The sequence below is a fragment of the Anomalospiza imberbis genome, chromosome 5, assembly GCF_031753505.1.
Source record: "Anomalospiza imberbis isolate Cuckoo-Finch-1a 21T00152 chromosome 5, ASM3175350v1, whole genome shotgun sequence".
NCBI lineage: Eukaryota > Metazoa > Chordata > Aves > Passeriformes > Viduidae > Anomalospiza > Anomalospiza imberbis.
The window spans coordinates 52,798,688-52,826,117 of record NC_089685.1 but is presented as its reverse complement, the minus strand read 5'-3'; the positions used below and the strand labels follow the sequence as shown (position 1 = coordinate 52,826,117).

Below are 27,430 nucleotides of genomic sequence, written 5' to 3'. Positions count from 1 at the left end.
GTGACAGATGGGAGGAAAAGTTCTGCTCTTGTTGCTAGAGATTATTTACACCAATATTAAATAATTCAAATGGGATTTTCTGTACTCGGAGCTTTGTACCCTTAACTGCTCTTTGTAAGGCAAAAATTACTCTGAAGGCTGTGAAGTGAGGGCCTGAGCTGCTGGATGGTTGTTTTCTAGGCAGCAATGTTGGAGTTTATCCTGCATGAATATTAGTTATAAATTTAGAAACCTTAATCCTGTGAAACAGATTTAAGAGTAAAATGGAGAATGGATGAAAAGATACATAAAATGAAGATGGAATGAAAAGGCACCTCTAACCTCACAATATGAAGTAAGTGATGGGTTCTCCTAATGTGTAATGTAGGTACCTGAAGTAAAAGTGGGGTTGATTTTGTTGCAGTAACGTTTAGGGAACCTATGGTGCTGGGTATTAGAGTGTCTATTTCTCTGAAGAGTTTACTATTAAACATGCTACTTATTTGGAAACTTGAAACCTTATGAGTGGTTCTTTACTTCATTGCTTTTGTAGTTTTGGGAATACATTTTATGTTCAATCTCAATTACATTTCCATGCATTAGTATTCAGTGACTGAACTAACTTCATAGTCTGTGAATGACATCCTATTTAATTGTGAGGCCAAGTTAAAGTGGAGTTGGATGTGAAACATCTTGTAGCTAATATTCTGCAGTAGTATATCTCAAAAGATAAGTGAAATAGTTGTTTCTGTTACATAGCATGAGAGAGGCCATGGTTAATACTGTCTGACTTTGGGTCACAGCTTTGAGAAATGCATGGTCTGGCTGAAGGGAGTCTAGAACAGGATACTAGCAGTGGTATAGAGTCTGGAAGGTCAGCGCTTTGAAGAAGGACTCAGTGAAATCTGAAATTGATGAAAAAAAATGGAAATAGTCAAATCTGATGCAAAGAAGAATGCAAATGACTCGTTTGCCAGGCTTGTGGTGATTACTGCCAGAAGCAGTGAGTTCAAGTGGCAGCAGAGAAGATGGTTCCATGTTGTTCTTTATGGCTAGGAATAGTGAAGCATGAAAATAAACTTTCTATACTTATTTATAAGCTGTTAATTAATAATCTGTCACCTCAACAGGCAAACATATGTCAGGAGTGATGGGGGAAAGCTGATCCAGGTGTAAAAAAAGACAATTACTTTGGTAACCTCTCATTTGTCCTTAGGGGTTTTATGATTTATTTCTGGCAAGGTGGATCAAACGTTAGAACACAACCTTGAAATACTTAGGTTTAGTGGGGATAGTAGAGATTTCTGCGTAAGGTGTTTTTCCCAAAAGGGAATAGGATTAACAGCTCTGTCCTGTGGTAGCTTGTATGATTACACAAAACTTGCTTAATAGTGTGGTGGCTCCTTCTGGAAAGTTGTGATGTCTTGGGAAGCTTGTTTCTTATCTCTGTGGATATCCCACAAACTGGTTGGGAACAAAATGTTTAGTACTGATTATTTTTTTCCTGACTTAGAGTCTTGCTTCTTAATTCCCATTTATATTTTGTTGTAGTTGTTAAAGACCTCTTATTTTTAAAGCTGTTCTAATAATACCCTTCTTGACATTTGTTTAGCCAGGAATGGCAGCTCTTTTGTTACATGAAGTTAAAAATACTGTAGACCAAATGCATTTTGGGTTTTGGCTCTGTTTTTTTGTTTGTTTGTTTTTTTTTGGTTTTTTTTAATGCAGATATTTTTTGATGGCAGCTATCTTTTAACATAAACTGATAACCCCAAGTTTCCTTAAGGCTTCAGTGTTCCACTGTGTAACAAATCTGTAGTTCACTTTAATTAATTGTTATATCTGTCCAAAAATTTGAATGCATGAAATATTTTGGAGGGAATTTGATTTAGAAAAAAAATCTAATTTTATTTGTACTTACAAGAGAAACAAAAGAAGGTTTTGATTGATCATGGAATTGCTAATTCTCTTCCAGTCTAGCCTTCCAAGGAAGGTGTTTCAGGTTTAATGGAGGGGGTTTTCTGAAACACAGTTTTGGCCAAGTGCAAGTTTTATTTTCAGTTTGAACCACTGGCTTCTGAAGGGTGGTGAAATGTACAATGTATCAGAAATGCCCTGTCATAATTGTAGTCCCTGTGGTGTCTGCTGCTCCCTGTCCCTGCAGTTTGAGCTAAGTCAGTCAAATGGTGCTCTGATGCCCAGAGCTGCAGGTTTTGCCCTTTGCTGTGCCCACGTCACACCTCTCAGCCAGATCTACTCCCTTGTGCCCACTTGGTGCCATGCAGGTCCTGTCCTGAGTTGATTCCACTCACCGGTTCTGTAGAAAATCAGCATTGCTGTTGCTGCAGTAGTTTCCCGCAAACTTAGTGAATGGAATCTCCTCAACATGAGGAGCACCCAATGAGTTCCAAAATGCTTGTGAAGTCAGACACTAAAGGAATGTGGTTAGCGGGAGTAGTGGTAGTATGGTTTGTGTGTGTGTGTCCCCTTTTCTGTGTGGTTTTTATAAATAATCTTTGTCCCATAAAACTCCATTGGAGCCTGATTTTTTTTATATTTGAATGAGGAGTTGTGCTCAGATGAGACTTCCTTAGCTGGACTTGTCGGGTTTAGGTCCTGACACCTCAGACTTTGTGGTCTTGAGCTTCCCCTGCCAGGTTGTAACAATCTTCTTTGGTCTCTCTGGAGCCCTTCTGAGCATGCTTTTTACAGAAGTAGGATTGCATGCCATAGCTCTGCCAGTGTGCCAGGGATGTGAAGGTGTCTGTGAGCTTCTTGTATAGCAAGTGTACGTTTCCAACAGCCTTGACCACGTGAGAGTTCTGGGTACAGTATTTCATTTTGTGAGGTGTGAGATGGTTTTCATCATTTCCAACCGTTCACACATCTGTGTGTGAACAGAGCTACTTTGTCACAGCTAGTGCAGGATACAGAAGTCAGCATGCAATATACATGTTCTCTTGCTTCAGCTTTTTTATTTTCCAGTTGCTCTTGAGCTTTTGGGGCGTACAATGGAGTCCTCCCAATCCTCCCTCCTGTGCACAGCTTCTTTTCAAAACGTTGAAATATATAGTCATTCAACTGTTTCTCCATTCTGTGGCCAGCTCTAAAGAGGGTTGGTTGATGCAGACTTACATGCCTTTTCTTCTTTTTTTTCTCCTGCTTAAGCTCCTTGCTGCAAGTGTTTGGTTTGTTGTGCCTTTTTAGCATTTCGAGGAGCAGCAACAGTGTCTTTCTTTATTCTGTTTCTGATTACGTTTTAGGAATGTGGACCCTAGAAAAAAACAGTTAAACAGGCAGAAGTCTAATTTGTAACCCTTCTCTTTGACTGAACCTGCTGCCAGGTCAGGCAGGAGTTTTGAGGGAGCAGTGCTGCCAGTTATCATCCCACCATGACACTCCCCAACCAACATGAGAATTTAAAAACAGAAAACAGAACTTCTCTTCAAAATGGAGCTTGTTGTGCAGTGGCATATGTAGTACTCGGTATCCATTGAATTTTCCACACTATCAGTATTAAATTCAGGAGATCATATGAGTGTGGAGCACTGAAGGGTACTTTTATTTTTCTAAGGTTGTGATCAAGTGAAATATTTTTGTGGGTTCTCCTAGTGTACCTGCACAAAGTTTAGCATGAAGGGCAATTCAATTTCTACATGAAACATACTAACTTTGTTTAGAATCTTTCTTCTGGGAGACAAGCAGAAAAAGCTGTTAATGAAGGATTGAACTTAGTTTAAAAATGTGTTACATAACTAAGTGGCTAGGAATATTTTTTTTTACCCCAGAAAGGGGGATATCAGCTCTAATGTCTTTCTTTGTTACATAGTGAGGCCCCTTAAGCAGCAACCTTATTAGTAAAGCTGCTGTTAAATGCACTGGTAAGTAATAAATAATCTCCAAATGCAGTTACATTGTGTTCAGGCAACATTTTCTGACACTTGGAGCACAGACATGGTAACTTTATTTTTTTTCTTCCCTTTATCTCAGTTAAAGGGTTTGTTTTGAAGGTAGACATTTTTGGAGTCAGAAGTGTGTCTAGTTTTTCTCTCTCTAGTACAAGTTATTCACTAATGATGTTTGAAAAGCACTATAAAATCAACCTGAAATAAAATACATCATTATGACTAAGAAGTTGGTAGTATCTCGATGTTTGGAACTGGATGGTTCTATATTGATGCCTCAGTCTTTGATCTGGTTTTGAAAATGCATTCATTAAACTTAATAGGTCAAATATTCTCTATAATAGGTTTCAGTAATGTAGATTTAAATGCGAGTCTTTAGTATCATCTGAGGTAGCTTTCAGAAAATGTCTTTAACTGTTTTATAATTCTACTAGAATACAGTTTGTACTGTCTCTTGTGACATTGTTAAGCCTATGTAAATTATTGAAAATTGATGTAACTTTCCCCAGATTCTAGGTTAAGTAGTTAGTGTGATTTTGTTTTGTTTTTTTTTTTTTTTTTTTTTTTTGAGGGGGGGGGTTTGTTTTGTTTTTTGGGGTTTTTTGGGGGGGTGTTTTTTGTTTTGTTTGGGTTTTTTTTGTTTGTTTTTTGTTTTTTACTTTCTTAATTTTAGAGTGGGTGGCAAGGAGCTAATTCTGCCTGTTAAATTATTTCATTTTGCAAGGTGGTACTGGGTTTGCTAAGGCAGGGTGGTCTTCTAAGTAGAACATAGAATGCTGTTTAGGAGACTGTGCTTTCTGTGGCAGTTCCTATTTGACTATTTCCTTTGACTAAGATCACATTGCCTGTGTCTTAAAAATAAAAAGAAAAAAACGAGTACATTTGCTCTGTTTCAGCTTTTGAAATCTGCTTGTGATAAAAATAGGATATCTTAACTTCTTTATTGGATCACAAATATTTCTAAACAAGCAGTGTATATTTGTACTCGTCCAACAATTCCAGCTGTCTTTTACATTGTCTAATCAGTTGGTAGGAAACTATGCACAGTAGTCACTATGTAGAAACAGTTTAGTGGTGGAATATTGCAAAGTTTCTAACAAATTATTTTATGGATTGATAATGTGAACTTTTAAATAGGTGCTAATTATCTTTTCTGCCTAGTGTAATTAATTGTGTACTCTGGCAAGGAGAGAGAAGAATTAAGTTCTGTAGTTCAGCTGAAACTGAGTTTATTTGTTTTGTCATTTTAATTAATGTGACCAAAGCTGTATAAGAGCTTTGCTGGACAAGCATTTGCTTCTTATAGGCAATTATTGTAATTAGCTGGCTGGCTGCTTGCTTTCCATCACAAATGTGACTTTTCAGCTTTAGGTGTGCAGAGAAATAGTCTGGTGTCTTCATGATAATCTCTCTGAAATGTCACCGATGCATGGATTTAGTGTTATTGACATTCTGTGGTAGTTACCTGGCTAAAGCAAAATTGCACTCTTAGGTGGGTTAGAAAATCTAGATAAATTTATTTCCTCTTTTATTTTTTTTTAACCTGTTACTGTCTAGGGAGAAGTTGTTGAATTCATGGATGTAAATACAGTGAATTGTTCCCGAACTCGGTCTGTGCGTGATCCTCGTGACTACTGAATTACTATCAAAGTGAATAAGAGGGACTAGTAGTACTGCAGCACAAAAGCCATGAAAAATATGGAATTAAAGATTTAGCTGTTCAACTGGTGGTTAATGATTTAAATGAGGGATACAGGCAGCTCTTATTTTTCCACACACTGCTGTTCTACTGTGGTAGAGAACATTTGTTAACTTTCCTTTTTATAGTGCTTGGAGGCAAATTCTACTTAGCAGCAAGCCGTAAAGATGGCAGGTAATGGGAAAAGTGGGAGAATGAAAGAGAATTGAAACCTAAACAGGAAGGCTGCTGCTTCATGGTAGTCTGAATCCATCTAAGTGTGAGCTATAGAGAGGAAAGGTGACTTTTTCACCAGCTGAGATGATCACTGGGTCCTTTGCCAAGCTGTTTTAAGCACAGTAGACTGGCAGAAAGCTAACCTTGACAAAGAGAACAATTTTTCACTTGTTTAGCGTACTTAAAGGGTTCAGCCAAAGGTTTAAGTTATGGAGAAAGAGTAAGGAAGAGAGCAGGGGTAAATAGCTAAGGACAATGTGATAATTGCACCCACCATCTTGGCTGCTGTGAGCTGCAAAGCAGTCAGTGCCTAAGGCTCCTTGTGGCTTCATTCTTACAGAGAAACTGCTTGGTTATGTTACGAGGATAGACTTCACTGAGCTTTTACCCTTTACAATTTTTGAATTTATTAAAAAAAAAAATTAAAACACTTTTAAGGAGCATTTGAAGTCTGAATTCCTTTGTTAAAGAGGAGGCAACTTAAGGGGCAAAGGCCTGTCAGACTGAAAGGCTGTTTATTTGGCTTTAAGAGTAGAGCTGAATGATGAGCAATTGAGTTTGTTTTAGAACTAATGAAAGCAAAAGACATAGATTACTCTCAGTTGCAGCTGATGGTTTGCAAAGAAATGAGAGATAGTTTCTGCAGTGAACTCTTCAAAGATGATACTTTGATACTTGAGGGTTAACTTAGTCAGATGTTGCCTAGTTTTTGGAGAAGGGTGGAAGTTGTTGGGTGTTGGGTTTTAGTGAGGTGGTTTTGTTCAACAGGAGCAGTGTCAGATGCAGCTGAAACCTGCACTGCGAGTAACAAGTTAGTCTTTCCTTCATAAAAATTGCTACCTGTTAAATAGAAAATAAATTTTCATCTTGAAGCCTTTTTAATATTTAATTAACTACTGTGCTTACAGCAGATGCTCACTGATCACATTACTGTATTAATTGACCTAGTTATGATCCTAGTTGTCAGGGTGGTACTGAAAATGTTGTACCTCTTCTTGAGGATTTTCCTTCCTAAACGTAGTCTTGTACATCTTCCCTAAGGCCATTTGTCATGAGTCTAGAAAGATACATTCGTAGGTTTTTGTGGAAAAAGAGATAATGGGTCCATTTTCTCTTGGCTGCAGGTACTTCTGTAGATATTGTTGTCTGTAACTTATTTACTAGTCTGTGGTTGTAAATTTTACTGACTCATTTTGAACTGCCTACATACAGACTTCGACAGTGTTCCATTGTTGGCTATCTCAGACATTTTAAAGGACCTATAAATAAAAATTATAAAGATGATTCACTGAGATTAAAAAAAGTTGGGAAATATGAACTAGGAAAGGCAAGCTTGATGTTGACCTTTATGTCACTTGTGTAAACTCTCATGTGAAAGCCATTGCAGGCTGGTTTTCAATTCAGTGAAGTTTTTCAGCTGTTGGTATTTGTCACACTTGTTTAATAAAAACTTAAACTGCACTGTTGAAAATGTGGTAACCATGAAGAGCCAGGAGAGTAGGAAAAGTGAAAAAATTAACACAGTGAATGCACAACTTGTGAGAAACTTCCACAGAGAAATGGAGAGGGGCTATAGCCTGGAGTATTGGAAGAAGGCAAGGACTCTCCATCCCGCTGTCTGTGCTTGTTCCAGCACATGCCTACAGGAAATGAGAAGCAAACTTAGTAAGAGTTAAAAAAAGGACTGGGACTGAGATGAGTGAGGAGGGAAAGTACCTGAAGGAGGTACCAAAGTGCAAGAAAGGGGCAACAGTGATTGTCAGCATAGAAACTCAAACCCACATACTCTGCATCTTGCCATGCAAATGGTTTTGTGGGCTGCCCTGGTATTAACCCCATTCCTATGTCTTCTTGCCTATCTTTTACCCAAGCATCTCACTTTCAAGTTAGTTGATATGTTTTCCAGCTAAAGACGATCTCATACATGACAGCTTTCTGTAGTGTTCTCTGACAAAGTGGACCCTTGCTCAGGGGACCAGATAATTGAATTGATGGTGTAAGAAAGAAGCCTGAAAGGACTGATTGGAATAGTATTGGATAGGTATTGATGATTTTTGTCCTCTTTATAAAGCAGTTTCCAAATGAAATGCTTAATTTTTTAATTGGTTTATTCTTTAATTACATTGTTAGCTCTATCAGAGTGTTCTCTGTCATCACCAAGTGTGATAATCCAAATGCAGGATATACTGTTCCTGGACAAATAATGCAGCTTTTTCCTTACAGAATAGATTTGAACTTTCAGTGTCTTCTACCAAGTATGAATCATATAGCTTAGAGTTGGGATGCTCTGCACGATTTGAGTAGTGATGCCAGGTGCAGAAAGTACGAAAAGTTTGCTTTGTGATGTCTCAGGCACTGCACATTTTGACAAGCAGCAAAGCATGCGAAAATAACTTTGTGGCTTAACCTGAAATTATTGTCCAAAGGCTTCTTGAGCTCTCTCAAGCTTGGTGCTGTAATTACTTCTCTGGGGGCCACTGGAACAGGCTCCTGGTGTGACTCCTAGGGATGGTCCTATGCAGGGCTGAGAGTTGGACTAGATGATCCTTGTGGGTACCTTCCAACTCAACAAGTTCTGTGGTCTGTGCAGCCATAGTCTTCCCTGAATAGAATGGATTTAGGCTTCTACTGTATCTGACTTGCCTCTGGCTTGAAATAGGTCATTGTCTTTATTGCATTGTAAGGGAGTGCTTATTTGCAAAATTAATGCACAATTATCCACAATAGGCAGATTCAAGTTGATATATTCCAGTATATCTGGAATACTTCCAGTTGTCTGGCTGCCTGTGTCTATGTTAGCCTGCGTCAGCTTCCTTGTGTCAGCAGCATTAAAAGAAGAATCAAATCTAATCTCTTGTGATAGAGAATAACCTTAACCTAATGCTACAAGATAGGCCAGAAACATTTATTTGATGCTTTTTTTGGAAAAATGATATGGTTATCCAAGCTGTAAAGGATTCATTACTTTTTCATGGAACTACTGTTTAAACAGTGTCTCAAATCCCCATTCTGTTTCCTATGGAAAGGGACCAGACTTGCATGTGGGCAGTACTGGATGCACTGCAGGTTTACTTCAAAATGCATTTAGATTTCCAGCAACTGTCTCTGAGGCTGGCATCAATTTTTGTGTTCCTGTAAGATACCTGACAGTTGTGGTTTTATGTTTTCCTACAGGTGTGTGTTTCATAAATACAGTGAAGTGCTCATAAGAATAGAAAAAAATAAATCTGTTATTTCTTAATAACTTTGAGGCAGTTTTATTTTGCTTCTAAAAAAGTGTGAATAAAGGTGGATAAAGGGATTACTTTAATCTTTAAGAACTTGGGTTTATTTTGTGGTGTAGGAACAAGCTCTTTGGCCTGGAACTGATTGATAAAAGGATTCCATATGTCATGTGTTTGGTGTCTTTGTTGTTAGGCAGTTCTTTGCTGCTGTCCTGGAATGTATGTGCTTATGGGCAGTGAGGCCCTTGCTAGGCCATTCTTGCACACTGGGGTTTTATTTGGGCAGTTTAAAGAAACCTATGTATCTGTGAGTGCTGCTGAACTCCAGCGATGTAGCTCTTAAGAACTTTGTGTTCCAGGGTGTTTTGCACAGCAAAGATGGGGCTCTATCTTGGCTCAAGGTCTGCAAGGCTGGGCTGTGCTCATGGCACAAACTAAGCTGAGTTGTCAGAACGAGCAAGTCTGCCAGAAGGAAAGATGGGCTGAAGTTGCTGGCTCTGCTGGCTGTGAAAATGCAACAGGGATGGTGGAGTTTTTGTGAGGCAAAAGCTGTGGGTGCTGTGCTGGGCAGCAGCAGGCTTTTCTGAGTCACGTGAGGTCATTTGCTCTGGCTTCCAGTGAGGAAAAGAGTTGAGTCCCTTCAACTGAATTGAAGTAGCAGTCCTGCATAGGATGCAGTATACCTGCACGAGGTTCATTGTCAAGCCAGATACTTAAGGATTTCTCTGGACCACAAAAAAACTCTGTCTTAGTATAATCACAGATGCAGGAAGCCAGAAGGTAAATTTGCTTTAAGTGAATAGCAGTACAAATTGCTACTTAAAAGGAAATTGTGAAGCTTGGAAATTTGTTATGGCATATGTGTTCTTGGGCTAGAATATGCTAGTCAATACTGGATTTGTGAAAGTTCTCATCTTGTCAGAAGACTTGATGAATATGGCACACAAAATAGCTTTTCCTTTTCTATGAGAAACAAGTAATTATTTGCTGCTATGGCTGACTTTGATAAATTTCCTTCTGCCTTCAGTGTACTTTCAACTGTATGAGGAGCCTTTCTAAGATTATAGAATCCATATTAAGTTCGCCTGTAGGGTTCACTTGTGGAAAGGCTCTTGGTTTACTGCACAGATATAAACTAGGTAATTCAGGGCAATGTTTTCACTTCCTCTGAGAAATTTTGTCTTCCATTAGACTGTAATTTTAGCTTCTTCAGGTGAAGATATTTTTATTATAGGCTGGCAGCAAGTTTAAAATTTTTTTCATCAATCTTAGAATCACAGAATGGTATGGGTTGGAAGGGACCTTAAAGATGATCTTGCTTCAACTGCCCTGTCATGGACAGGGAACCTTCCACTAGACTAAGTTGTTCAAAGCCCTGTCCAACCTGGCCCTGAACATTGTCAGGTATGAGGCACCCACAATTTTGCTAGGCAGCCTAAATTAGTCAGATTCCACTTGTCATGATACTAACTTTGGAGGAAGATCTCTGCCCTTGTTGGAGGCTACTTGATTCTCTTACCAACATTTCCAAAATAACATGCTTCCATTGTGCATATTGCTGGTGGTGTTACATTTGTTATTTGGTATCTTTACAGTAAGAGAAGAGAGAAGCAAGGTTCTGGTTATGGACACAAAATAGAAAATAATATGAGCAGGGAAGTTAATCATTATTGATATTTAAGAAAAAGTATTTGGAAACTCATGTGGCAGGGGCTCCTTCTTGGCACTGGTGAGGCCTCACCTGAAGTGCTGTGTCCAGTTCAGGGCTCCCCAGTACAAGATAAACGTGGCTGTACTGGAGGGAAGAGCTGTGCTAGCTAGACTGTCCAGTGAAGGGCCACAAAGATGATGGGCAAATGGAAAATGGAGCCAGGCTGTCTTCAGCAGTGCCCAGTGACAGGACCAGATGCAGTGGACACTAAATGAAATACGGGAAGTTCCTTCTAAACATCAGGAAACATTTTTACTGTGAGGGTGACTGAGCGCTGGCACACCCTTAGGGAGGCTGTCGACTCTCCATCCTTGGAGATACTCAGAAACCATCTGGACATGGTCCTGGGTGTCCTGTTTGAGGAGGAGCTTGGAGCAGATGACCTAAAGAGTTCCTTTCCAACCTCAAATCCTCCTGCAATTCTGTCTTGCTTTGTCAGTGAAGAATCTTTCCTCTTCACCTTCCTCATTGCCAGACAGTGAAGTGTAGTAAATTGTTCATTTTGATGAGGAAAACCTTTGCTGGGTGAAATTGCCAGAATAACTAAATAATTGCCATTTCCTTAAGTACTAATAAACCTATTTCTGGAGGTAATCCTGAAATAATTCTTGAGATTGCCAGGAGTTCTCAGTACATGTAGCCCAGGTTAACAAACAGCATGTTACCAATTACATGGTAAGCAAACATCCTAAGCCTTATATTGAACAGGTTAATTGATATGTTGTTGATTCATGCTTGTTCTTTTCGGCAAGCATACAACTAGTATTTGACATCTTGGGAAAAACTAACCAAATACAGAAAACCCTCTCTTTGCTGCTGGTTGGCAGTCCTAGGTTCACTGATAAATGATTGCAAGTTGAGAAGCAAGTTGACTCCCACCATTGCCTCAAGGGAATTTACATACAGAATATTTGAGTAGCACATTCTTTGGTATCCCCCCACTCTCACTCCTTGTAGTTTGGTTTGCTTGTTCCTGAGGAAACTATTTTTGCTCAACTGCAGCTTCTTGATGAAGTCTTTGTTCTGGTATCTGTTCAAAAAATTTAGCTAGGAGTGAATCAATCATTAGTTTACTTCAGGAAATTGCTGGCAAATAACTGATATCTAGAAATAGAATGGTAAATAAGGTGATGAGCAAAGTGCAAGTTCAGTATTTTAGAGTTTGTTTGTTTGTGAGCTTCTCAATTTACATATTAAACTTGTTTTGATCCATCTTGGATTGCATCCTATTATTGGTGCCTACTTTAGAATATGAAATAATTTGTATGATTTTTTTGCAGAGGTAAGCTGTCACAATTTGTACATTGAGGCCTGATCTTGAGACTATGTATTATATATTGTAATCTATGAAGTATAAAAGAGACTGGAAAAGGTAACAGGAATCTTTTAACTGTCTTTGGAAGAAACACCCTGGGAATGCTTTTTAGAGCATCCTGGCTTTAAAAACTTGATTGAATAATTTTCTTCTGATAAGTAGTCAGAATAACAGTATGTATGAAGGAGCAGTTCTCCTCTCTCTCACACATCCTCTCCTCTGAACTTCTGATTTTGCTTGGACTTGCTTCTTACATCAGTGTGGCATTATTGCTTTAAAGGTTTGTTTTTGTGCTTTGCTGCCTTTTTTAGGTACAAATTCATATTCATGATACTGTTCACCTACAGTAGTGTCCAAGTCCTAAAGTGAACTCTTTGCAGTTATGAAGAATGAGTAGCAACATGAGTGGTTTCACAGTACAATGCTGTAGGTCATCTCTGTGCACAGGAGGTAAATGTCTTTTTCAGGTCATGCCCAAGGTCTGTAGCTTGCAGGGTAGACTGAATAGGGAAGTTGAGACATAGAAGTTGCTCTTTAAAATCAGGACATCCTATAGCCATGTAAATAGAACTTTAGGTATGGGTTTGTGAGTATTGTTAACACACGTTGCTAAGGATTAATAGAAAAACTGCTTCACTAATTTTTGTAATACTCTAGAAATGGGTTTGCAAAGTCTAAGGAAAATACTTAATATGACTGATGAGCAAGAAAAGCAAACCATTCTTAGAAGTTGTTTATTCAATGGGTCTTGAATTTTAAGACCAAATGTAAGTTCTTGCCGCCGTGCCCACCCTGAGGCCCCCTGGCTTCGCCTGCCCGGCAGAGGCACAGTCAGCTTTTGGGGACACTCCCCTGTCTCTCAAGGAGAGTTGGGGAGCGGCTAAGACAGAGCCTTGCGCTGTCCGCCTTGTATGGAGGAGAGGCAGCGTCCGAGGAGGTAATGAGGGAGCCGACTCAAGGCTGGGGAATCAGTCTCAGGTTTAATCCGAGCTCCAAGGAGCTCCAATCGCCATCGTATCCGACAGCTGAGAGCAACCTCGAGGCTCTTGCAACAGCTCAGATACCGGGCTGGTAACCAGGGGAAGGGACGCCCATTCACCAATGGGGGGATTTGGGGGAGTGGAAGGCAGAGGGACAGACAGGCACACAAACCAATGGGGGGAGTTTAAGGGAGGGACCCCTGGCCCTCATCCACTCACTCGACGCCCAAGGTGGAAGATTCTGAGAGAGTGGGATGGGGAGCCGAGTGATGGACAGGGTGCCAGGGAGGGGACGGGGGAATGACTGAGCATTTTCAGGGAGATTGGCATTGAGGGAAAAGCGGGAAAACTCGGGGTGGAACCATTGGGAGAAAATGGGGGGTGAAGGGGCAAACCATGACAGAACTGTGACAGAAATATAAAAACACAATACAAAAAGTTCTCTCTGTTTAATTCAGAAGCAAACTATTACTGACACTCGATGAACAGGATAGGCTTTTGCACTCGTTTATTGATAATTAAAATTTTTATTATGGACTTCTCTTACTAAATATTGAGAGATTCTTGTTTTGTTCTAGGACAGATTGTGTTGGCTTCCTTTGATGATTAAAAATTTTAATTTTCTGTTCTAGGTGTGGAACATCAAACAGATGATTAAATTGACACAAGAACATATAGAAGCACTGCTAGACAAATTTGGAGGAGAGCATAACCCACCTTCAATATATTTAGAGGTAAGTTTACATTCAAACAAATGTGATGAGATTAATGTTGTGTTATCTTAATTTTATGTAAAGTATCTGAGGTTAAAACTGAGAATACCTGTATAAAAAGGGTATATTCTTCTTGTGCGTTACAAACTGAACTCTCTTCTAAGAGATAGAAAGGAACTATATGGGATTCCTGGGATTCAGCAGGGGAAGTTCAGTGGCATGGTCTAATAATATGTTGGTGCAATAGAAATGTCAAGCCTCTTTGTAGGAGCCAGGGGAGAGAAGACCGTGTTTATAATGGAGAAAGTCATGCTGTGTTAAAAGCCAATATATACACATGAAAACATTTTGTAAGACTAACATTGTCTTTAAAGCAGTTGACTTCCCATTTTTGTCTTTGAAAAATGTTCATGTATAATCCAAAAAATTGCTGTAGTAGAAGGGGACTTCTTACAGAAATAGATAAAATTGTGGGGTGGAGTAAAATTTTTAAGGTATTTTGAATTTGTAAGCTAACTGCAAATTCATAGTCTGTATTTTTTCATCACTCCAGATTCACAGAGTTGCATTGACATAGGACCATTAAGAGCTTAAAGAGCTGCATGCAAAAGTTACCTCTATGAGGAATTGAAGGGGCATCATGTGCTTCAAACCTGCCCTTTTTGTGCTTCCCTCAAGTATTGAAATAACTAGAGGTCAACCAGATTTCTTTTCTAGTCCTTTTATTTGCAATTGCTGCCTAAAGGTACTGGGTAATTAAAAATAAATATCTCATGATTTGAGGTACTTCTAGCTTTTATCTTAATATGTCAGGGCAGGGCACTAGGTTGATTATACAAATGTTGACATTACGTCCTGAACAGTTAAGGTCAATTGAGGACCTTGGTAGTTGCTTTACTTATTGCTAATGTGAAATGGGAGTATTAAATCAGTGCTATCACTGTTTTATCCATTCTGGTGCATTTGAGCACACCTCTGTTTTCACAAGGACCGGTTCATTCCATATATTTGGGTTTATTATTGCCACATGCAAGTGGGTTTTGTTAGATTATGTATCAAATTGCAATAATAATTAACTTAGTCTATACATATACATCTATAAGTCTGGATTGAAGGTAGGGAAGTTGTTATTCAGCTGTTTCTCACTTGCTTTTATTGAAACTAAAACCAAGATACATTACCGGAAGCTCTGTGTTTGTTCTGTAGGTCATTGATAAGGAAAAGAGCATTTGCAGTCATTAATAGGTACTGGGAAATGATTATGACAGCATGAAGAGTAAGTCTGAAATAGTTGGTGACCACAAACCATGAATCTGAAAGCAGATTTGCAAGTTCAGTGGATCCATGTGCCACTGAGTTGAAGCTTCAGCTCTGGCTCATTAGTGGGGCCGGACAACCCCATGAGGCAAAGCAGGGTGTTCCTCTGCTGCAGTGAGTTCCACTGGATCATGAGCACGTCTTGGGACAGTGCTGGTCCTGGCTGGGGAGCCACAAGCCATTGGGTGGAAGGTGAAAGGGGCTGACATTGTGCTTTTGCAGTTGTTATCCCATTAGACAGTCCTGTGGAAAGAGCCCACCATGGTTGAAATTAAAAACTTGTGCTTCCCAGCTCTTCACTATGCAGTTCCTCTACTTCCTTTGTTCAGGTCCTTGCAGTACTGGCAGTGACTAAGCCACAACCAGTCACTAACCAGCAAGGAAAACCCTGTTTTTTTTGGATTACTTTACCATCCAGGTAGTAGTTTAAACCTGATCATGATGAAGTCGGTGAGCTGTAAAGCTGTGGTTAAAATTAGGAAGGGAAAGAGTTTGCAGCTGTGAGCCAAGAACTAGAAGATGGGGTGAGAGAGGAAAGGAACTTTTTATTTGGATGGTCACTAGCATAGATTAGATCATCCTCAGATGCATTTATCAAGGTGAACAGGATTAAATGCTGCAAACCTGTAATTTGTTTAGTGTGTAGACTTCCTGTGGTAGAACTAAAGTGTGAAAGGGAAAAAAAAAAAAGAGAAGAAATCTATTGCTGAATGCCAGATAGAGTTAGAAGCAAGATTACTCTCTGCCTTTGACTGTTAATTTCAGTCCTGCAGCAGTTGTCTAATGTGTCCTTTCTGTGCCTTTCCCACCTTTTGGCTTGGTCAAGACAGGGCTTGCTTTCTGTTCTCAGCATTTACTTGGCAGCAATTTATCTGAATCTAACCTGTCACTGCTAGAGCTTGTGTTTTGACTTCCTGTATTCCATCACTTGTCAGAGAAAGGACCAGAAAAACTCTGGTTGCAGTACAGAAGAACAAAGCTATATGTAAAAAGTTTTGAATGTAGTGTGATAAAGGGTAAAAGAACATGTTTGCCTCTAAGAAATGCAGAGCTAAGAAAACATAGTAGTTTTAAAACAAATTTAAAAATGTCTGTCTGACGTGTTAGAAATAGCAAGCTTGCCAAGTACAGAATTAGTGTGTGATATTGCGTCTGGGGCTCAAGCTCTGTACCTGGGTGTCATCACTGACTTCTGTGGAGGGCTGCTCTTTCCCCTTAAGCCTTTACATGTAGTCTGTGTCTAGGTCTTCTTGTGGTCTGTGTAGTCTCACCAAAACGCTTGGGTGGGAAGGTAATGGAACTTGGATTCCATCCATCATCTTCTGATCTTTCTATTTTTATTGCCTTGCTAAAGACTCATTTCTGGCTGTAATATAGTCCTGCTTTTACCCAGAATCTGTATGAATAATTTTGCTAGTGTGTTACTTGAACTGCATCACCCTTCCCTTTGTTGTCTTAGATTCATAGAATGGGTTGGGTTGGAAAGGATCTTTAAATGTTGTCCAGTTTAACCCCCCCTGCAATCAGGGGTCATCCAGTTTAACACCCCACTCCAACCTGACCTTGAATGTTTCCAGGGATGGGGCATCCACCACCTCTCTGGGCAACCTGTGCCAGTGTTTTACCACCCTTATCATAAAAGTTTTCTTTCTTGTGTCTAGTCTGGACTTATTCTCTTTTAGTTTAAAACCATCAGCCCTTGCCCTGTAACAGCAGGCCCTACTAAAAAGTCTGTCCCCATCTTTCTGGTAGATCACTTTAAATATCAAAAGGCCCTTTAACTATTATAGGCTGAACAACTCCAGCTCTCTCAGCCTGTCTTCATAGGAGAGGTGCTCCAGCCCTCTCATCATCTTTGTCACCTTCCTTTGTACCCTCTCCAGAGGGTCAATGTCCTCTTATGTTGGGAGCTCAGAGCTGGATGCAGCTCTCCAGTGGGGTGTCACAGGAGGGGCAGAATCACCTCCCTTGACCTGCAGGCCACACTGCTTTGGATGCAGCCCAAGATGTACTTGGCTTTCTGGGCTGTGAGTGCCAGCTCATGTCCAACTTTCCATTCACTAGTACCTGTTCTGCAGGGTTGCTCTCAATCCCTTCATCGCTCAGCCTGTATTGATTAAAAGCCTTCTCCTGCTCTGACCTCTTTGCATCTTCCATAAAATGTGAGTGACTCTTGAGGACTCCTTAAGTGAGTAGATTGTGTCTGTTGATCGTCTCTTGAGGTTGCTATCAGCAAGCATGTTCTCTTCTTTTAGCAAAAATCTAAATTAGCCAAAGCTAAATGCTAGGTAGGCATCTGCAAATGAGCGCTTTTGCTTACACCCATATTGCCTTTCACTAGATGTAAACATCTAGTTTTATTGTAATGCTTCCTGCAAAACCATGGCTATTTTTATTCTTCTGACAAGTTTGACAGCTATCCATCCATCTTCCAGTGTGTAGATTTTCAGTATTATAGATTGTTTGGTTCTTTTGTACTCTGCCTGGCTTTACATTTTTAATTTACTACACTTCTCACTGTCTGCTTGTGTTCACAGAACTTGAAGCACCCTGTACACTGGCTCCTGGCCTGTGTTGGAGCTGCTTCTGAAGACCTGTCAAGTGAAGTTGTGGTTGAACCTGGTGACAAAATTGCCGTTCAGTTAAAAGTGAAAGGAAGGGTTGGGGGGGAGCAGAAGCTCGTGAGAAAAGTGCAGAATTCAACAAGAAAATAATTCTGAAAATTGAGCATTCAAAGGTTATAATAATTTTTTTTGTGCATTGAATATAAAACATTCATCTCATTCAAAAATAAAAAGGAATTTATGCCTCAGTTACTGTTGCTCAAGAAATACAAGCTTTTGTTTCTGTGTTCATCTGAAAGTGAAGACAAAATTTTCACCCCCCTCAGATTTAATTTTTTCCCAATTTCAGGAGAGGGTGTCAATGCATTTTACATCAGAAGTTTAAAACTGACAGCTGTTGTTGCAGCCATCATTTCAGGTTTCATCAACTGACCACGAAAGAGGAATGCTTTTATTGAAATACTGAAAATGATTGACTTGTGCTGTGTTGAATTCAGCATATATTTAATTATTCCTGCAAGAGGGTATACTCAGTTTTAGAGGTGTCTCCCTGCCTTGATCCATCACTCCTCAGTGATGGTCTTTTGAAGGGAGTAGAGCAGAGCGTGCAAGCCTGGGTGGAAAATGTAGTGTGAAGTGTGAGGGTAGCAAGTTGCTTCCCCTGATTCTCCCTGGGCAGGAAAATTAGGGCTCAGGAGGGAGACCAGAGCTGCAGAGAGACTTGTGAGTATGCGTCTAAGGTACAGGGGGAGGAAACAAAATGTACAGAAGAAAGAAAAGAACATTTGTCATTAACCACACCATTTTCTTCTAATTGTTATAATTAGTAATAGCTTTGGGAATCTTGTCAATGTTCTCAAATGTGATGGTAAGAAAAGCTTTTCTGTTTGTTCTGTCTGGAAGAAAGAATAAACCTAGTAAGCAATGACTGTATTAAAATCCAAAAATGGCTTGTAGCCAAATTTCCTTCTTATGTAATCTAGGCTTTTAACTTTTCCCATTTGCTGTATGTGACCTCAGCTCAAACAGACCCCTGGAAATCACTGTCAAACCACAGAATGCTTTGGGTTGGAAGAGACCCTAAAGATCATCATGTCCCAACCCCCCCTGCCATGGGCTGGGAACCTTTCAGTAGACCAACCTGCTTAAAACCCCGTCCAGCCTGACCTAGAGCAGGGATAGGGTGTCCTCAGTTTCTCTGGGCAACCTGTTCCATGCAATGGAACAATTCCTCACGATTTCTTCCTAATATCTAATCTAAACATTCTCTCTTTCAATTTAAAGCCATTCCCCCTTGTTCTGTCACTACATGCCCATGTAAAAAGCCCCCCTCCAGTTTTCCTGTAGGGCCCCTTTACGTGCTGTAAGGTCTCCTGGAGCCTTTTCCAAGCTGAAGAACCCCAACTCTCTCACCCTGTCTTCATAGGAGAGATGCTTCCAATATTTGAAATAACTTCTTGACTCAGTAGATATAGAAATACTAATTTTATTTTTATTTTCTCCTGGAAAAGAGGCTGCAGGAGCTTCTCAGTAGGTTTTACCACCCTTTTTGGAAGCACTCTGTATCTCAGTAGCTGAAAACATCAATGATTTTTGTCTTCCCACATAATTTCTTACTGTGTTATATCAGTCCTTGAAGTGCTGTTTCCCAAAATACATAGTTTGTGACTCACCATGGAAAAACCCTTTTCCTAAGGGTTTGTCTAAGCATTGTAAATATTGGAAATATTTACTGCAAAGAAGTCTGCTATTATGATACTGGGAAAACCTGGGATTCACTTAGGTTAGATGGTTAAAATATGCAGTTGTGTATTCTTTAGGGCGTGCATCAAAATTTATATTTCTTTTGTCTCTACCAACAAAATACTGCTGAAAAGGATAAGCTGAGTAAAGGAAAGGAGAGTAAAGGTCTGTTGGTAACAAATGCTGTGTACAAAATGGAATGGGTTGCACAGACCCAGGCTGGCCAAAAGCACTCAGCTCAAACTTAGAAGGGGGGAAATCATTTTAAATTACTTAATCAGATTTGTTAGGCTTTATAGACTCTTAATGACTGTTCAGGGAGACCTTACCTATTTAAACTTCCCAACTCCTGTGTGTCCTTTCTGCCCTATAGTCATGTGTACAGTATTACCTACCAGCACTTTCCTTTAAGAACTGAAAAGTATTGGCCCATTTGTGTGTAAATTGTTGTCTGGGATGGGGTTGAATTCTGGGCCTGTTGGTTTCTTCAGTTAACAGTCCAAGATTAAGCTGCCAGGTCGTTTGGGGTTTGTTTGGTTTGGTTTTTTGAATTTGGACTCCGCACAAAATGAAACAGTATACAAATGTATAGAATTACAGTGGTATCAAAATAAGTTTTAGAACTTGGTCAGCTTTCTAATACGGTCTTGAAGGAATCATTCTCTTTCTTACTCCTACTCTTGGAAGCAATTTAAAATGAGAATTGTGGGGGTAGAGGTATGTTTGCCCCTAGCTACTGTGATTTTTATTTTTTTCTTAGCTTTCTCTTTGCCTGAATGTGTTTTATTCAGAGGCATTGCTGCTCTCAGTTTTGAGAGTTTGGCTATTGAACATCAGGAGAGTATTTAATTTCTTATTCCTGTATATCTGAAGAATCCATGCAGGAGGTCAAATTAGTTAATTAAAAAAGATTACCTCTTTGCTGATCTGAAGTATGCTTACTGCAACAGCATGCAGATACAGTCTAAAATAGATCTTGGTGATGAATCTCAGCTTGTTCCAGACTGTGGGATTCCAGGAAAATGCTAACGCTGCATATAGACGCTGGGAAACCTGGTGGCCCTCTGAGGAATTTCAGATTGGTTTTTACCAGCCTCCTAACAGATGCTGTTCAAATATGTTGGACCAAATCTGGAGTGTCTAAAGTTAGACTAAGTACAGATTTAGGAGTCATACTAAATGAAGAAATCGTGACGTATGTTACTGTCTATCTTCAGCTCCCATTTAACTTAGTGGGATTTGCATTTGATCAACAGCCTAAAAGGTCAGACATCTTTTAAATAGAAACACAATCTCAGTTTCAAACACCAGGAACCTGTAGTCTAGGCTTTTGAGTCTTGCAATATGTGGATGTTACCTGAACTTGATTGAGGAAGAGAGAGAACATGGCAAAAACAGTTACCTGCTTGAGTTTGGACTGGTATTCTAACCAGATGTAGTAGGGGCCAGAGGAGGAGAAATCATATTTTGCTACTTGGGTTTCTCACAGATTAATTAAAAAATATTAACTTGTTGCTTTTTATTTCCTTAGATGATTTCACTAGAATGTATAGACTAGTCATGGCCCAAGAAAACAAATTTGAAATATAATATAAATGATATGTAAGAAAATAAATGCATATTTTTGAGAAAATCCTTTGTCCTCATCAACTGAACTCTTTTGGCACATCTGCATAACATCTCTCAAATTCTGTTGACTTCTGAGGTCAATTTTTATTTTGTTAGTAGATTGCAACATTTCAGAAGTAACTTTAAGGCTGCTGCTCCTGAGTATATACAATAGTTAAAACTGCAGAATATATACAGCAGAATAAGAGAGCAGTTGTATTTTGGCATGTGTGCACATTGAATATAAACATGCCATCTTGTAATGCTTTAGTTGGACATTGCAGCTTATCAGGCCTAGATGCATTTTACTTAGCTGAAGTCTCAGGGGTGTTCTTATATGTGTGGGACTATTATATGGTGTGTAAATATACTGATATGCAATATAATTAAAATTCACCTTTTGTTCTATTTTGATAGCCATAGGATTATGTGTGGATAGACAAGTTGTGCAGATTTTAATCTAATGTTCAACTTTTCAAATACATATTTTGTGAAATGAGACTTTGTAAATTCACACCAAGCTGGGAGCAATCTGAGCTGTCAGTGACCCACTCTCACAATACCAGCGGCAAACGGCACACGGGGCTGCAGCAGCAAATGAAGAGGCACCCATCCTCTCATTATGTGTGTGGCTGCTTTGGGGTGGTGTTCAGCAAGGGGAAGAGAAGCTTCAGGAGCAATCTGCAGGCTCTTTGAACCTAAAGAGAGAGAGTCAGAGTCACTCTTCCCAGAGCTGCACAACAAACGGGGAAGGGGCAATGTCACAGATAGTGAGCATCCAGTTCATTTCCTAAGAGACCATTCTTCATCTTGAGTGTGGGGTTTGAGCTATGGAACTGGCTGCCCGGAGGTTGTGGGCTCTTCTTTCAAGACTTGCAAAGCTTGCTTTAGCAAGGCCCTGAGCAACCTCATTGAACTTAAAATTATTTCTGTGCTAAATGGATGCTAGGACTAGATGACTTCTGCAAATATCTTCCGACCCTTTTTTTCTCTCATTCTGTATCAAGGAAGATTTAAGTTTTATGTAGAGCATTACTCGCTTCTTAATGAGAACATGTAAACTGATTGGATTGGAGTCTAGATTTCCTAAACTCTTCCATCTGAAATGCCTTTAGAATCCTTGATTTCATTATTTGTTTGAATTCATCTTAATATTTTTCATGCTAGTGATTCTGTACAGACTTAATTTTAATCATTTTAGTTCGTTTTTGAAAAACACGGTCAGAAATCAACCTCACAGTTGAGCCAGTGAGCCTTGACGGACTTGAAGGTTTGTGTAGCTGTTGATGCTTGTCTGCTAAGGTGGCTGTGCTGCTGCAGGTCAGTTTAGTAGACAGGCCAAATCTGCAGCATGATCTTCCTTTCAGCTGGAAATACTTGCTATAGGTCAGCTTTGCTGATGTAACGGTCTTTGAATTTAACTCTATAGAATAATTCTGTCTTGACTTGGGGCTGTTGTCTTTGTAATGTCTATTGGTGCTAATCATCAGACGAAACTGTTTCCCCAAAGTACTCAAACTTGATGAAATGAAATTTTATTGGAGATTGGCTGTTTGTGCTGCATGTACTGTAGCTCCTTTTGTATAAGAAAAAATTATTTTTAAAAGATAAAAATGTATTTAAAGTCTGGCAATGCATTTCTAGATCCTTTATGTTTTACTGTGGGAACTTCTGCTATAACACCAAATAACTGTATGGTACTTGAGAGCTTTTGTTCTCAGAAAAAATACAAAGCTTTTTGCAGAAATCAGTGGTATAGAACCCAAAGCCAGCTGCAGCTCCCAGCTTTCCATACTCATTGTTTATTCTCTTAAGAGAAATAATTTGACTTTGCTTTTGCATTAGTGACAGATTGAGCTGCCAATGTAAACATTGTAGGATTGAGTATTTTGAAAGTTGTGTGTAGTTTTGTGAAGGAGCTAAACCCACAAGTGTCCGGAAGCAATGTAATGTTGCGTGTGTTTGAATAATATTTTGCAATGTTCATGAGAAAGGGAAGTAAGTATTTAGAACAGTATTGGTGAAATGGTAACAGTTTATATTTCCTAATTTTTGTTTACTGAAAATAATTCTTGACACATGGAGCTTTTACTCAAGTTTCCATGCAAAGTTGATCCTGGAAGTAGGAGAGACACATGTGTTACTGTAGAGCCAAAAAATGCCATTATTTATAGTTGGGTGATCCTTCGATTTCCTTTTCACAAAACAGTTGGGTTAGAGTGAAAATGTTTGTTTTGAGTCTCAGAGTTTAGGGTCTATTTGTGAAACGCTAGACATCTTCAGCTTTTAAAAGAAATATTAGATAATTCTCAGTTTCTTGCAACTAATGTATGTTTATCAGAAGTGGAACCCAGAAAATTTAGAATTTGCAACTGTGATGTTCACCACCATTCTTTAAATTGCTTTTTCTTTCTTAGTCCTCACTGTCAAATTATCATTTTCTTTGTTAACAGTGTGGGGATGATGACACATGTTGAACATAGGTCCATCCTGGGAGGATAAGGTGGGGAGGAACCACTGTTTACACAGCAAGAGCTGTTTGGATTAGATGAGCCTGCACATTTAACCTGGAGAAATAAAGTCCTAATAAAATGTAGTACTTGTGGCTGCACTAGTAAAAGTTGGTTGTTTTCATTTTTTTCCACATGTAGATGCTGCAGACTATTTGGTCAGTTCAGTTCTCCTATAACTTTAATTAGCAACAGTTATGGACAGAAAAGTAGGAAAGCAAGTAAAACATTTTTTTAAAAAACAGAACCAGAAAGTAATTTTCTTTTGTGTAAATATACTTGAAAATATCACTGAAGACTTTATGCATATTGGTATGAATCTTGTTCTTGCTATAGAGAAAAGTAGAAAATTCCATTCCCTACTGCTTACATGTTAGGTTTGGAAACTGCTTACATGTGTGTTTCTTCTTTTCTGTAAAGGTCTAAACACATCAGGTAACACTGACATGCTTATGTAGTGTGAAACACACGTTGCTTAACTGATTCAGGTTTTTAAAAATATTCTGCTAATTTAGATACTGAAGAAATGGTTCTAATATTTTATATTGATCAAAATTTTCTTGTTACAAAGTTGTGCATAACAAACTTTAAAGAAAAATATGTACTGATTATGTATTTGTTTTCTAGATCTTGGCTATAATGTTTAACTTGACTACATTTAATAAAGACTAAATGGGCAAATTTAATATTGATGTTTTTGTTTAAGAAACTTGGTCTGTTTGATTTGTTTAAGAAACTGATCTGTGTAATTGGGTTTTGCATAAACATGCTGAAAAGATGTTAAAACTTTCAAATGATCGCTTTTGCATTGTTATGGATGGCTTTGAAATGGGCAATCTGTTGTATTCTAACTGAAAAACATTTTTTTGTACTATTGGATATGAAAGGATAGTGCCAGAGGTGAAGGATAGTGAACAGTGAGGAGTCAGATACAGATGATAAAAAGCAGGTTTGAACTTTCTCTTAATTATTGCATTAGAAGTATTTAACTGTTGTTCCAACAGAATGATAAATTTATCTGGAGCACAGTAATTCAGCATTGCAGCTGACAATACTGGTTAAAGATTTGTCATTTTTTAAAGTGGTTGTTAATTAGAATCTTCAGTGCAGGTGCTTTGAAACTGTAACTTACGATTTCTTCAATCTTTTTCTTCATTTAATTTATTAAAACATTACTTGTTGGTTCAGAAGGTTTAACATTATGTTCTTTATTGTATCCTGAAAAATTTGACCAGATCATTTTGTTCATATTCTTGGGAAATTCGTATTAGTTTAGGAAGTGTTTCGTTTCATGTTTGTTCCAATTTTAGATTTCTGGTTTTGTCTGAGCCTACTACATGATTAAAACAGATGCTGTTCCTTCACAGGCCTATGAAGAGTACACCAGCAAGCTGGATGCTCTACAGCAGAGAGAACAGCAGTTACTGGAATCCATGGGGAATGGAACTGATTTCTCTGTCTCCAGTTCAGCTTCAACAGACACAGTTGCATCATCTTCTTCCTCAAGCCTCTCTGTAGCACCTTCATCCCTTTCAGTTTATCAAAACCCTACTGATATGTCACGGAATAACCCTAAGTCTCCACAGAAGCCTATTGTTAGAGTCTTCCTGCCCAACAAGCAAAGGACTGTGGTGAGTCAGTTTCTATTCACATACTTGTAACCTCAATATTTCCTGTATCTCTCTCCTGCTGTATGCACAAGTTAATTTAAGAGCTGAAATATACCTGAGTGGAGGTCAGAAATGCCATGATCACAGTGCTCTGCTGCACTCAGTCGTTTTGATCTGTTGAGTGTTTTTGACAGGATTAACTCAAAAAGTCCACTATAGCAATAATATAGAATGCAGAACTTTCAGGAGTTTTGTAACTATGAATATACCTCAAGAAATATTTTCTCAAATCAGTTTTATTGGATAAATAGTAATTTACCATTTTACAATAGTTACAAAGGGACAATAAGCTCTATTTCTTGTCTTAGACAAAACTCTGGATTAGTTTAACAGAGCAAGATGGAGGAAGTATTTTCTATGTTGTCAGAGTTACTAGAAGCATTAGAAGGGCTATGCAGAATTGCTTGGGGATTTTTTCTTTTATATTTTCCTCCCCACTCACCACAGTGAGTGTTTGTGTGGAGACCATGATGATGCTTTCAGGCCATGTGTAGAGAACTGCTATGGGGAGGGACATAGTTGCAATTAGAGAGGTCAAGAAGTGTTGCCCACAAACTGCTTGAAACCTGGGGTTTATCAGTTTTGACAATGTTACAGTGGTTCCTGATGTCATGGAAGAGTTCACTTTTTGCTGCTAGAGAAGGAATTTTTTTATTCTTTAAGAGCTGCCAACTGAAAAGCCTTGATATGTCCTTTAGAATAAAACACTCCCAACTGTGATACATGAGAGTATTGACAAGCCATAGTCTGGATTCTGTTTTGCAAGGTGGTACATAATCCAAATTTAGCAGGGGAGCAGTGTTTCCAGAGAAGGTGGGAAATGAATGGACAAGAATTGTCCATGTCAAACCAGGACATTTTGCAGCAATCAGTCAGGTGTCAGCTATCTCTGGATTGTTACTGTCTGTTGAATTTGAGTTGCTGGTAAAAAGAAGAAAACATCTACTGAGTAGTTCTGGGTGTTGGACCATGTCCTCACCCCTTCCCTACCACTTTGCTTTCATCCTTCCCCTGCCTCACTGAGCAAAAGACTTATAGTGGGAACAACATTGGAGGGCAGTTGTTTTCACCTGTTTTTTTTTTTTTTGTGGGTTTTTTTTGGTTTTTTTTTTCTTACTATTGCTTAATTGTTCAAGATATTGCTGAAGATGGAAAGTAATATTTGGGTTTTGACTTAGAGAGTGGGAGTTTAATGTAGCCTGTGACCACTGTGCACAATGTACAGTGTAAAGCCAGGTGATTCTGTTGTCTGCCTGTTGAGGAAAGTCTAAGCACACAGTACTACCCACAGAGTGAAATCTGGAGAGAAGGTCCTGGATTTTGGAGGCTGCTGTTCTGTCCCACCCTGTCTGGCGATTTGCAGTCCCTGTCATGGGGCTCATAAGTTGGTTTTGTTTCTTTCCTGTAAAGGATCACAGCATATCACTTCATGCATTTTCTGTGCATTACCTATTTTGTTTCTCCTATGTGCTCTCCTGTCCTGTAACCCACATAGTGTAATTCACTCTTACTCTTTCCCTCATCTGCAATACTCTTGTTCTGCTTCTTTGTCTCTTCCTTTTTACCTCCTCCTCAATCCTGTTTTATTTTTCGCAGCACTAGATGCTCTTTCTGGACTATGGAAGGCAAACGTGGTTTAACTTGAGTGTAGTCAGAGAGAGGCTTTTGGTTGTGTACCCAGCTTTCACTATTTGGACACTATTTGCCTTACAGGTCCAGCTCTGCAGCTGGTTTCCAGCTTGCTTAGGTTCTTGGATCAAGTTGTGTTACTAAGTTGAACTTATTTTTCTTATTTTCTTTTTGTATACTAGTAAAGTATCTCTGGTTTAGAGCTGAGAAATGGTGCTTATAGGAGCTCTTGAGTGTGGGGGTTATTGGCCTTGGAGCTCAAGTTCATTTCTCTAAAACTTGAACCACTGATCATTTTATTGAGAAAGTCAGGAATTTCTTGTATGGCAACTCTTAATGCAATGACTTTGTTTTCAGTAGTTATTGGTCCTACATGTAGTCTGTTGGAAATGAAGGAAATGCCAGGAGCAACCACAATCCAGAAGGAACTGCAGCAGCTACTGAATCCTGGGGTGCATCAAGCACAGCATCACTAAATGGTTGGGAGAGGTGATTCTCCTCCTCTACTCAAGTGTGGCCTCACCTTGAGCACTGTGTGCAGTTTTGGGTGCCATGATGTAAGATTGTGTGATCCACAGTGCAGTTTTAATGGCCAGCAGTCAGATGATGGGTTACTAACCTGAAAAAGCATCCATCATTTTTCAGTG

The 27,430-nt window shown here is 39.1% G+C and overlaps 1 protein-coding gene across 4 annotated transcripts in view; it reads left to right on the top strand.

The window, feature by feature from the left end:
* BRAF (B-Raf proto-oncogene, serine/threonine kinase) overlaps positions 1 to 27,430 on the top strand; it is an 84,211-nt gene that overhangs the window by 3,387 nt on the left and 53,394 nt on the right. For all 4 annotated transcript variants that reach the window (XM_068190815.1, XM_068190816.1, XM_068190817.1 and 1 more), the window contains exons 2-3: positions 13,662 to 13,763; positions 24,852 to 25,115. In XM_068190815.1, the coding sequence (XP_068046916.1) occupies positions 13,662 to 13,763; positions 24,852 to 25,115 (366 nt within the window). The remainder of the gene's footprint in view (positions 1 to 13,661; positions 13,764 to 24,851; positions 25,116 to 27,430) is intronic.